This window comes from Babylonia areolata, chromosome 19 (genome assembly GCF_041734735.1).
Source record: "Babylonia areolata isolate BAREFJ2019XMU chromosome 19, ASM4173473v1, whole genome shotgun sequence".
Classification (NCBI taxonomy): Eukaryota; Metazoa; Mollusca; class Gastropoda; order Neogastropoda; family Buccinidae; genus Babylonia; species Babylonia areolata.
The window spans coordinates 38,621,991-38,635,888 of record NC_134894.1 but is presented as its reverse complement, the minus strand read 5'-3'; the positions used below and the strand labels follow the sequence as shown (position 1 = coordinate 38,635,888).

Here is a 13,898-nt window from a genome sequence, read left to right as displayed (position 1 = left end):
ACAGTCTATTGTTAACAACACATTTAAAGGAACTTATTTGCTGTAAAATTTCCATGCTGATAATAAAATGACTTTTTTGCTGTCTATCATTTTGATGGATCATTTCATTTCTGTCAGCTCGACTTTTGCAGGTATCGTAAAATTTAGTACCTGCAGATGAATAAACCTGAGACTTCCCAGATGCAAACTGAACTGACAGGAGAATATGGTTTAGTTCAACAGCACTACAGTTTTGATGCTCAGTGCCATCAAGTCTGCACAAGTCCACCTCTAGCCGAGTTTTAAATTTATGTACATATTTTGTTGGGTATACCCTTGTCTATAGTATGTATGCTGTTACCATTTGCAAACATTAGTACACATCTGTAAACTACTGTGCAGTCAAAGAAGGAAGTAACAAGTACACAAGGCATATGGGATTCCAAACCAGAACAAAATGTGAGCTACGAGTCCATGGTATTCCAAAATTACACCTCCATTTCACTAGATGTAGTGTATCAGAAAATACTTGACTGAAAACAGCAAACACACACCAAATTTACTTGAAATATTTACTAGACTTTCATAAAGAGAAATGAACCAAATAAAATAAACTAGTACTCAGCACATTCTCACTCAAAAAAGACAGAAGTAAACAGCAACAAAAAAGTTGTTTACATTTTATTCCATGTGACAGCCTATATTGTACAATCATTTAACACGTACAAATGCAGACTCACAATATAAATATTGATCCAGTTAACAAGGAACACTCCTAGTAACAGATCCATTTTAACTTTCCATTCGGAGGCTAATCAGTTGCAGACATCACACGCCTTGAATGAAATGTGTCACTCTGACTGCAGTTTGAGTCCAATGCATTTTTGACATATATACAATGATACCATATTCACACATCTGACAAAACTGGGCAAAACTTTTTCAGTCTTCCATGTCCATGCTGTATCACACAACACAAAAATACACATTTAAAATTTCCCATTTTGTCATCAATGCAAGGACACCTGTTGTGTTTTTTTCCCAGTTTACATATGGGGAAAATTATATTTCCATAACTTATATATTTCCTCAAGAGCCTGAAGTACATGGAGTAATGAGAAACGCCTTAATGAGGAAAGGTCCATACAAATGACAAGTTAATCTGCAAGAATTTAATATTAGCATGGTGTTTTTTTTAAGTTTATATTTAGGACAGTATTTTAAGCAACTTACCGTAATTCCTACTTAATATGCTCTGAAATAATATGAAGCACCTGAGAAATAAACCATAAAAAGCTTAACTGATTTTGCACAACAAAAACAATGTTACATCTTATTTCAAAGTCCTGTGATACATATCTCCAACTCTTCAAGCCATATTAGCACAGGATCATGCAAAATCACCATGAAACAATTTCTATGAGAAAAAGATTATGGTAAACAAAAGCATGATGTTGCAAGGAAACGATCACATGGGCTGCAAGCAACATACTGATACATCATCTACAAAATGTATACGATATAAAAAGTACAAACTCAGTTCATAAGCGAAGTTGTCTCTCATCCACAGGAGCCTCAGACACACCAGCATGAAATGAATTCACAAGAGAGAAAACCAGCACACCTCACATGCTCTGGTCACATGGTCTCACCAGCTCTTCCACCCATCTCAAAGCCTCTTCAGCAGACAAAACAGGAAGTGAAAGGTTGAATGAAAGAAAACAACTGATTTTACCAATTATAAATGCTCAGCAGTGTGATTGCTTTCATCATACTTCAGATACAGCCCAGCCAATAACAAAGGCCAAAAGACATCCAAAGCCATGAAATCGAATGACAGCTAAAAACCTTTTGCAAATGTATGAACATGTCAACAGAAAGAAGCATCTGAAGATCTAACAGCAACAGTAATCTAAAATCTTCCCAGAAGACCCCTCTGGTGTCATAATAGTACAATTTATCAAGGGATTTAGCAAAAACAAAGAAAAAGTCCAGGCACTGATCTTGACAAATTTCCGAACAAGATCATATTCCATTCCTCAAATTCACTACTGTAGCAATGGATAATATACCTGGCATCCCAAAGGACAGTGGTGATAAGATAGCAAGGTATTTAACATATCTTTTTAGGCCTTTCACAGGAAGGATATTGTATCGATTGTTTAGGTCTTACACAGGGAAGATATGATACCTAAAAACACAGCAACCCACAGTGACTTTACTGTGGGAAGGACTCGCCAGTAATAACTAGAAGCTGAGATGGGGTTCATGGCTGTCAGAGAACTGCCACAGACTGTAAGATATGAATGTTTATCCACTGCTTGTGAATGCCAAAGATGGCCAACAATTTCACTGTGCAATACATGAGCACTCCCACCACACACCAACTGAAGAAAAAGTACACACACAATTCCGCACATCTGACGGTGACAATTCCACTAACACAGACTTCAACTTTCTGTCAAACAGCTAACATAAGACACAACACTTTCATCAAGCATTTGAAACAAAGGTTGCACATGTGTTTATCTGCCTCCAGTCAAGCTGGGAATATGACATAATAAAATGATGGTTTTCACAGAGGAGAGAGCTGAAAATATTTACATGGAATACTTGGAACCTGTAATTTAACAACCTGCCCACTGTCTTGATTGTTGCAGGGCAGAGACCAATTGTGAAGGAAATCTCAAGCCATTTCCAGAAATATCCAGAGATCCGACTTCAAAACATTTTCATTATGCCTGTGATTTAGTGCAAGAGGAGGAATGTCAGTTTGATACTGCAATTCTGAACACAAATTCATAGTTTCATTTACCCCCTCTCCATCCAATGGGTTCTCCACCAAGACAATTACACAAGCAATACCATCATTTATTCCACTTTATCACTTGACTATGACTGAGGAAGAAACAATATAGACATGAACAAGCTGCAACAGCACTTTACACATCTGCAGACCATGACTTGTAGTTTTCCACTTCTGTACTTTCCATAGTTTGCCCTTTACGATAGAAAACAACATCCATCTATGCAGCAACGAAAAGCACAAGCTGATCAACAACAAAACAACAGCAGTGTGCAATTTAAACACCTAAGTGTACAGCTTGAGGTAGAAAAAAAAGTGTACAGCATCATAATAGGACACATAATACAACAGAGTTAAGATAAAACTAATCTACAGTTACAGTTATGACTATACTTTTACTACATTATGTGGACAATTCTATGGATGAGGAAAACACCAACAAAACCACACACACACACAAAACTATCATGAGCTTGTATTACTTTTCAGAATGAAACTTGAGCAAGTTGTGGGGTGAGGGTGTTTGGGGTAGGGGTGATCACCTGACCACTGACCATTCTAATTTCACCGAGTTTCACTCTACCAATAGTGACTATTTGATGAACTGGGATCTCAGTGCTCCAACTCAGTGATAGTTAACTCAGTGCATGTGCAATGGTCTAAATCAAATAAATCTATAAGTTAATATGTGCCTGTGCATAACTAACACTGACTTGAAGAGAGAGGAGGAAGGGGGTTGGGGGGAGGGGAGGAAATGCTCACTAAATGAAGACACTTAAATCCTAATTTAGCCAACACACATTTATATTTATCGTGTCCAAATCATGCTGATAAATGAGCAATTTAAGGCTGAGGGAACAGGAAGCTTACACATGGACCTCCCAGAAACAACAGTGTTTGGTTAAGGATTCTTCACTTTCTCCACATCACATCATCAGGTAATCCTACCAAGAATGGTTACTGTATTTCACTGTTCGCTCATGGCCATGGGGTGCTGATCTACATGTTTACATGCAGTAATGTAAAAGCTGATGCATGTTTTTTGTGTGTGTGCGTGCGTGTTCTTTTTATGTCAAAACCCAAGGTTTCTACACTTCATGGATTATTTCTTTGATCACATGCGGTTTTACATCTGATTGATTTTAGGAGATAAAATATATATTTAAAAAAGTTCTGTTTTGAAAGGTAAGGTAATGCCACAGACATGAGTCATGATCTATCAAAGTTCAGCAATTCATGAACCTTTACGTGTAACCTTACATTAACCTTCTCTCTCTCTCTCTTTAAAATACATTTTACCTCCCTCAACCTACTCCTAATAGCCTTGGCATCATAAAATAATGAGTCACAGTAAAACAACTATCAAAACTTTCCAAAGCAAAATTCAAGTCTGTTTCGTTGACTTGTAACAGTTGTACAGAAATACTGAAAAAACAAAAACAAACAAACAAACAAAAACAACAACAAAAAACAAACAAACAAACAAATGTTCGCAAGTATCAAATTATCCTGTACTGAGATAACTGGTCAAATTAGACAAACAAAACAACTGGACAAACAAAACAATTGAAACAAATCAAAGCTTCCAGTATCACATGACATACAATCAGATCTGGTTTGTCTTTACAGTCAATACACATATGGTTGATGCATTCATCAAGCCAAAAGGAAAATCATCTGTCACTCACACCTCAGCCTCTTAAGCCCCCAAAATACCTTGATAAATGTCAGTCTAAGCTCCCACCTTGCCACAAATATAGACCAGTGGTATGATACACAAAACCAACAAATAAAAATAATGAAACCCCAACTGGCAACATCTTCTTAAGCACTGATATCAAATGTTACTGAAATAGTATTCTCTTCTTTCTTTTTCACCAGCATAATTTTCTTTTTTTCTTTTTTTTTCCTCAGTATAAAATAAGCTCATGATCTTAAGAGAAAAATGGAGCAAGCAATTGGCACTGATTTTAAGATGGAATGATAGATGGTAAAACTGGAAAGCTTGTAATGCTTTTTTTTAAATGGACAGCAAACTTTTTTCTAGATTTCTAATGCGCACATTTGCACTGCAAAACAGTCTTGGTTGTTGACCCTTTGATTTGCTCATGAACATTCTGGAATTCATAAACATCCCATGCTTTTATTTTCCCAGCACACTGTTATTTCCATTTCAATTCCGGATAAACTTTGTACTTATGTAGGAAATGTAACACACTCATCATGGAAACCGTGGAAAACTATACAGATATACTTGTGTATTCTGAAGTCAAGTATCCTTTTTTTTTTTTTTAATACTATAATTATAGTACTAAATATTGAAACAGACTAGAATTCTGATCACTCACTTGCAAAATTATTAACAGAGAAACCAATACTTTTAAAAGCAGCTGGTCAGTATTGTTTGCCATTTATCAAAATCACATTTGGAATAAGCCAATAATTTCAGTGCAACTAAATGTACTCAAATCTTTTCCTTTCTTTTCTCAGATTTCACACTTCCATAACAGCAAAAGGGATATTCCAGTTGAACCCTTTTCTTCTCCCCCTTTTTTTAGGTATCACAAACAATTTTTGGTAAAAAGTAGAATGTACAACTAACACATAAAATATCTGATGTAAGTCATCTATTCAATGATGACATTTTCAAATGCATACAAATTACTTAAACCAACTTAGCAACTTTCACAGAACTGGTAAAATGATGACAAAAGCAAAAGACTACACATATTTTGTCAATTCTCTTTCAATAACCACCAACCATCCGTAAACACACATTAGCTCAACACGTTTAAGCAGCTGACTAATTGCAATATGTACTCAAGCAAAAAATCAGGTGATCAAAGCAAAAGCAGTTTCAGGTCTAACTGGACAGTATCAAAAGAGCTGTGATAACACATTGAGACCAACAGAGCAGCACACAATAAATGAAGCAGTCATTCCTCAAGAAAGTGAAAGAACACACACAGGACTCTGCAAAAGACGATACAAAAACTGGGAGAACATAATGTGCAGTGCCATGTACAAGAACCAATGGTTCTGCTATATATACAATGAATGTAAGCAGCCAAAACACTAACAAGCAACCCTCTCCGTGAAATGTAACACCCACCCACACTCACACATCGTCCACAATATGTTACACAATACAGGGAAGAAAAAAAAATAATAAAAGAAGCATTACGTTTAAACAGAAAAAAACACACTACTTGAAATGAAAAAGGGGGTCAGGAGACTGAAAAGTAGCAATTTGCTATGACAAGCTAAAAACAAAATTAATAAGATCATATTACAGCATAAAAGTTGTAACCTCAAGCTATCACATAACATCCGAAGTTTCAGCTGCCTTCAACAGTCCAACACTGAACATTGTTTTTTGTTTGTTTGTTTTGGGGTAGTTTTCTTCTATTTTTTCTCTGTAACAACATGCTTTCTTTCTTTTCCCTTTACAACCCCTCTTTAAAAAAAAAAAAAAAAAAAAAGTTAACGAAACAGGAATCAAGGACAAGGAAATTACTTCCTGCAATTTAAAAGAAAAGAAAGCCATCTCTTGCAATGGATGATGAAACAATCTGAAACAGGACAAGAACAGACTTTTCATTCACCAACGGTAAAAACCTTCATCCCACAATCCATGCCCATTGCTGACTGAAATGGGATGATGACAAAAATGTTATACATGCAAACCAATAAAAAAAAATATATATATATAAAAAAGTTCTAAAAATCAGCAATACCTCTGTCTAATGCTGTTCTTGAACAGATTGATGATAAGCACAAGAGTCAAACGATCCTTTTTTTCTTTTCTTTTCTCTCCAAAGACTTACTTGCCTCAAGCTTCTAGTTCTAAGAATATTAGTCTCTTTTGCTAAAGCAAACCCAGCCCTTGAGCCTAACAAATCTATATCAAAGTACATATCAAGAGAAGCAATCCCTCAATGTCGATCACAAATCAAAATCACTCTCCCTCTCTCTTGTAGCATGCTAAGGTCAGTTCAGTTCAGTTCTCAAGGAAAAACTCAATGGCTGTAACTTTCTCCCAATGCTGTGTCTGCAATAAACAAGGAGATAGACGAGTATATTCTTATGTGCACTAATGATACTGAATGTAGTTTAAGACGAGTTCTGTTTTGGAATGGATCTTGCGCACTGTTGCCCCATCTACTTGTTTAGCTTGTCTCCTAAGATATGAACCCAGATTCATATAACTGTACCCAGTTTCTTTTTCCATGTTGAACACTCCAGAAAGCTTAGTTTTTATTGGGGGGGGGGGGGGGGGGGTCTGTTTTTTCAATTCCTTGAGGGGAGAGTGGGAGTTGCTTGTTTGGTTGTGATTTGAGTCAAAAATGCATCCATGATAACTGCTTTTCGATCTTTTCATAGGAATGAAACTCATGATCTGTTGCAACTGAATAGAGGAGACTCCATGTGCCTGAATGTATTTTGTGATCCACATTAAAAGATGTTTCCCTGGACCTTAATCCACAAGGCATGAGAAACATGGTTTTGATCCAGTTAAGAGATTTTGATGCATTCGGCAAGCAAATATGTGTGGAAACACTACTATGGTGACCAGTAAAAAGATAGCTTCAAAGCTGTTCAGTTGATTAGCAGCTGATGCCCTGGTCAGACTTACAGGGATTCAACATGATTATAGTATAACAAACACAAACACACAGACACATGCACACACAGACACATGCACACACACACACACACATAAAGAAAGAAAAAGAAAGCACATTTACACTTTCACTTGTTCACATTTTCAAACAACAGCAGTCAATGAACATGAGGCCCTAGTAGTAAAGGCAAACACGCCTATTTACAAGAAAATGCATTGAGATGTGCCATTTGCCATTTACAAGCTCTTTATACCACTGACTGATAACATTAACAAATGAGCCAATTATGATTTTCCCCCCTCTAAGTTTCACAAATGCTGAATACTTCCAACGCACAAATCTCTGCACACCTGACAGCGAGAAAAAAAAAAAGAGAGAAAAAAAAAAGCTGAAAAAAACAACAACAAAAAACCATTACTAAAGAATACATTGATAATTATGACGGTTACTACAGCCAAAATACCTGCTGAATGCAAATCCTCTAAAACTGAATGCTCTTTAAAGTGTACATATTTATAGTAACAGAAAAAGTCCTATCGAAATAATACTTTTCAGAGAAAAACAAGAAATTAATTTTACATGCTATGCTCTTTAGAAATGGAATAAGTTCAACACATCTTTCAACAAGCTTTGGACAAGACAGACGGAGACAGAAACAAAAACACTGATAAACACAGCTGTTCCTTTTACAGCATTTCCTCAAACCCTTTCAACAAGTTTCACCAGTCATAAAGTGATAAACAAAACAGTTTTCACCAGAATTCTTCACGTCATCAAAACAAGTATGGTAACACTATTAGTATTACTCATTAAATGTTTTTGCTGCATCAAAACAGTCAATATCCAGGAAGTAAAGGTTGATTTTCACGCCTCAGTAGCAGACATATCTCATATGAAAACACACAACAGCAAAAATGTGCGTTGCCTATATGCTTACTCCATCGTTATCATCAACTTTACGATTCACGTCCATTTTTTTCCCCCCTTTTAATACTGCTTGTACTGATCCAGGCTAACGCTTTCAGATTTGACAGCTACATCACAGCTTTAAAAGGAACAGATCTGAGATTCAAGAGCACTTCAGTTTAACTAAGCATCTTATGCCTCACAGTTTAACTGAGCATCTTATGCTTGACATAAAATTCAAGTGACTGTTGAGGGAAGGAAAGGTGGTGGTGAGAAAAATATTAAAACATGCTAGATAAAATTTTATCGACTAACATTTACACCTGTTCTTCAATTCAAAGACGCATATAACTGTAAACAGATACTATTTTAAAATTAAAGTACTGAGTCATAATAACAATACCATTACTCCCTTCCTGTCCCTTCCCACATCTCTAATTTTCTTTATCCTATTTCTAGCAAATAAACATCAACAAATAAACCACAATACAAAAATATACCAAAAAGCAAAAACAAACAAAAAAATCATGTCAAGAGGTTGCTTGAATGACTTACTGACAGACAAAAAATGTAGAGGGTATAGAACAGACAGATGAAGATGATGCATGCACATACACAGTGCACTTGTACAGGGTCAAACACAGAACACATAACAAGCACACCACACTGCAGTCAGTAATGCAAACAGTTACATACATGGGAAAGGAGGGGCGAGGGCTAAGGGGAAATTCATCTATGCATATTAAGATTAAAACAAGATTTTCCATACAAAATTTCCAAAATTATGAAAGTAAGGAATCATATCATCTTGTGTTTGAAAGAGGTGTTTATTTCAGTTCATACAACCAGACAAGACCATTCATCATAGACAAAATTCACCTGATGAACATAACTGAACTATCAAAAACTGAATATCCCTGCTGTGTGTGACTGTCACTGATGAGCAGATTTAAACTTTCTAAAAATGCTTAATAGTACAACAATCAATCGATACTAGTTCAATTCTGTGAACTTTTTTTTTAACCAACAAACACTTCAAACTCTGACAAGGTTTGGCGGTACACTTTACACCATGGACAGGCCAGGCCAATGCTCGTTTTCACTGTTATTAACCCCTACACTACTGAATGTGTACAATGTTTATACTAAATTTCATATTTGTATGTATTCACTTACATACATAGTACCTAATAAATATTTCACATCAGGGAAAAACCTGCCTTGTTTTCAGAGGCATGACTTTTTTTTCAAAGTCAAGTACTATTATGACCTTGAATTATGACAATGAAAAGCACAAGCTAAAAATAAATATCTTTTTTTTTAAGATTTTACATTAAAAATAACCACAAGTAAGAAAGCAAAAAAGCAAGCAACTATGTTTTCATTCATGAATATACCAATGAAGAGCCTGTGATCAGTGTGAAGATTCATTCCAGCAGTCAAGGAATTAATACTGTTAACAAGACACTCTTTTACAAATCCCCCCCGACTTCCTTTCTCCTGTTCTTGTTACAAAAATAAGCATCTTTCTTTTCTTCTTAACTTTTCTGTTTTTCCCCTCTAAACAGCTAAAGTACAGATTATGTCTTTGTCTTTTCTTTTGGTGTTAAAAAAATATTTTATAACTACCTGGTATTAACATGACTGACTTGTTGAAGGTGTTCAATCAGTGACTGACTCATAAAATCAGTGACTGACTCATAAAAAGAATGCGTGATGGTAAACGTTTTCATTCAGTTTATGCAATAATAAACACAGCATGCATATATATATAAATACTACAACACAACACTACTGTGACTTAGTCCTTCAGTAACTTTCACAAAATCTTTGGCTTACGTTTTTTGGCATTGCTGGTACAAAGTTTCCAGGTGACATAATATCTAACAAGTATTCATCTTTGCTTGGATGCTACATTAGTACATACATGACAGTAGTTGTTGCCTCTTTCACTTTCTTATTGGTTTACCATACATTTTTCATCTTGCCATCTGATTTTTTTTTTTTTTTTAATATCAGTCCCCAAAAATAACAAAGATAAAAATAAATAATCAAATAAATAAATAAGGCAACAATCTTAAAAACTAAAAGCTACAATTTGTAAAACCAGGATGTCAACAGCCTGAAAACTCTTCCCAATGGATGCAATGTCTCCACACGAAATGAAAGAACTTTAGGAAACACGTTTTACACATGTGTACGCACATTAATATTACTCATTTTTTGAAGCTCACCACACCTCCCTTCCCCTACCAAATCTAACACATGGGCACAAACACAAGCCACTCTTAAACATCAACTGATCAAAGCAAACACACAAAAACATAAACTTTTTTTTTCTTTTTTTTTCTTTTTGCTTTGTTTTCATTTCATTCACCCCTTCATTTTCATATCAGTTCATGTAATTTTTGCCCCCACTGCCCCCCATCCCCCAAAACAAAAGAGAGCAAATCTACTCCACATGAAAGAAGAAGAAAAACAGGTTACATGCACTTCAGATGCAGATCACAATATCCCAAACTTTTGTTGAGTTCTGGAGCAGCGAACTCATATCGTAATGAAAGTCTCACAGCAACAGTACATGTGTACGTGGGGAAATACTGTAGTTTCCCATGATAATGCAAAAAATCCCCCCTATCAGCCATCAAGGCCTGGGTCAGCTAGGGTTGAAGCCCAGTGCCTCGTTCATCAATTCATCATCAATCTCACAGGGTGAGTTGACGTGCACTTCATGAACAGCAGGGTCAGGGGACGTTTGGTTGGAAGACAGTTTGGGGTGGGGAGAAGACTGGGGTGAGTTCTTGAAACCACGCACATTGCTGGAAGGACTGGTTTTCACTACGGACTTCCCTGGACTAGCACGATCCAAACCACCAGATGCTGTTCCCTCACTGGCAAGGTCTGCAACACGTTTCGGGGAAGGGTGTATTGAGGGCGTGCCTCCTCTGGATGAAGCCGATGATGCTGGTCGACTGGTAGCCAGATTAGGTGACTCTCCTCCGCAGTCGATGATCAAATCGTCGCCGGAGCTGCTGGCATCACTCAGAGGACTGCCAGAGGCAGAAAGGGGATGACTGTTGGAGGAACTCACTGGTCTACCACTACCACAACCGCTGCTACGCTCCTCTACTTCTTCACTGCACTGAGTTTTTGGTGTAGGCACTTTAAAAATATCATTCTCTGAACGTGATCGGTCTCTGTTGGAATCTCCATTGAACTTAGTTCCCCCCCTATCTATTGAACCACCTGGGGAAACTGTATTGATGTTAGAATCCTTTGGACTTATTCTCCCCTTGGCATCCACGTGTGATGGCAGTGAAGAGGCTGGGAAAGCATCCAATCGAACCTTGTCTTTGGGCATGCTGAGATCTAGCCCAATGTCGGCACAATCTCTGGAATGGAATGGGTTGTTCTTCTCTGCCACTGCTCCTGAGGGGTGTCTCTCCATTCCTGGCAAAGCAGTGGGCAGAGAGGGTGAGGAGTGTGGTGGAGTGGTGTGTGCAGGTAAGGGGGCGCCCGCCATGCTGGCGGGTTTGTGACTCTCCACACGTGGCAACTTCTGCTCAGAGGAAGGTGGGGACAGACCTGACAGAGACGCTGACCGTTTGACCCCAGTCTTTTGTTCTGCAGCCTCCCCTTCCTCCATGGCATTCTTCCTCCTCTCTGCTGATCCTTCAGACATGCTGACCACTGAAGGTCCACCTCCTCCAATCCCTAAGCTTTCACCATTATCCAAAGCTGGGACTGAGGAAGCACTCACTTTAGTGGCCAGTTTGTCAACAATAGCTGACAGAGACCCCTTGCGACCACGTGCTGCTCCAGATGACACAGTCTTGTTTGCAGACGATGCTAAATGACCTGGAAGTGATGAGGATAATAATGACGACACTGATGAAGTTGAAGTGGAGAGTTTTGCTGATGTTGTGAAAGAAGTTGTATTGTGTGCTCTGGAACCTGAAATGAATGAGTTGATGGGAGAGGCAGAGCTTTCAGAATTGCTGGAACAAGCCTCTCCCTTGCTGGCAGTGATGGATGCAATGGATGAAGCAACACTTACAAGAGGAGAGCGAACAACATTAGTTGGTGGTGTCTTACTACCTGCTATGCTTGTTGTGGTTGCGTTGGTTTTACCTGCACTAGCACCCTTACTGACAGCACCACCCCCTCCGCTGTTCGTTTTGCTACCACTGGCACCATTGAGCGACGGTTTTGTCACAACACTCTTACTCCCACCTGCGATCCCCACACTGCTGCCAGAGGAAGTTCGTTGAGCGCTTGATGTCACAGCGCCAGACGTTCGTGATGTCGAAACATTAGCACTGGATGAAGCTGTGCTGCCTGAGCTGAGCTGCTTGCCTGAGGTAGAAGTGGTGCCACTTGTGGCGTCAGTTTGTCGGGACATTGCAACAGACACAGAGGAAGAAGAGACTAAACGAGACACTGACGGGGCCGACACGGTTTTGGAATCCGTAGCTAAAGACTGTCTGGACGATGGAGCCACAGAAGCACCACCTGTACTACTAGAATTCTGGCGGAACACAGCAGAAGAAGAAGAGTTCAGATTACCACTAGAGCTTTGCCTCAACAAAGCAGGTGTTGTCTTTGTGCTACTCTGCTGAGACACTTGAGTGGCATTCACACCACAACTGGAGTTCTGACGGGACACCACCGTTGTGTTGGAACCGGCAGCAGAACTTTGCCGTGATACCGCAGAGCCAGCAGTATAGATGCTGTTGGAAGTCTGTCCTGACACACCCAAACTTCCTTCACTAGTGGAACAATTTAGTTTTGATGTGACAGGTGGGTCCTGGCTCCCCGCACTACCAGGCCTTGTCACTGGTGTGCGGTTCACAATGCCTGAAGTGTTCTGTCGTGACACCACAGGGGAGTTCACATGGCCTGTCGAGCTCGGTCGAGATGTTGCTGAACTCACACTGCCTGAAGAGTTTGGCCTTGACACAGACACCACATCCAAAGGACCTGTTGGTGACTGCCGTGATGTTGCAAGAGGTGACACCCCTGCACTTGCACCACCACCTCCCCCTCTCTGTGCCTGACTGTTGGGGCTGGAGGTTCGACTCCCTGAAGGGCTGGACGACAGACGCTGTCCAGGACTTGAGGTCTGCCTGGATCCCAGGGGGCTAGAGCCTTGACGAGGGCCTGCTGAGGAGGGTCGCACTGGGTAGCCTGGGGTTTGAGTGGCCCCTGTAGATGGGGGACGCACGTCAGTGGCCAGACTGGGCGTGCTGGCAGGTCTCTGTGTGGGACTGGAACCAAGGCTGGCACTGGATGGACGCTGAGTCTGAGGGGAGGACGTGGAGGGCCGCTGGGAGGAATTGGAGGAGGATCTTGGATTACTGCCATTTTGGGATGAGCTACTGTTGCTGCGCTGACCAGATGTCTGAAACGTAACATTCAGTTTGATACAGTTCAATTAGTTCATTTTCAAATACTGTGTATTTTTACTATCTGATGTAAAAACACTAAAATATTCTTATATCATTGTTGCTGAAACACCACACAAAAATGTATTCATGATTTCATCAGTACTTTATGAATGACATGAAAATATCATTGAACAA

The 13,898-nt window shown here is 39.0% G+C and overlaps 1 protein-coding gene across 1 annotated transcript in view; it reads right to left on the bottom strand.

Annotated features, from left to right (window-relative positions):
- Positions 1 to 646: 646 nt before the first annotated feature.
- Positions 647 to 13,898, bottom strand: part of LOC143293681 (uncharacterized) — a 34,535-nt gene continuing 21,283 nt past the window's right edge. The window contains exon 18 of the mRNA XM_076604839.1: positions 647 to 13,717. Coding sequence (XP_076460954.1) covers positions 10,973 to 13,717 — 2,745 coding nt within the window. The 3' untranslated portion in view covers positions 647 to 10,972. The remainder of the gene's footprint in view (positions 13,718 to 13,898) is intronic.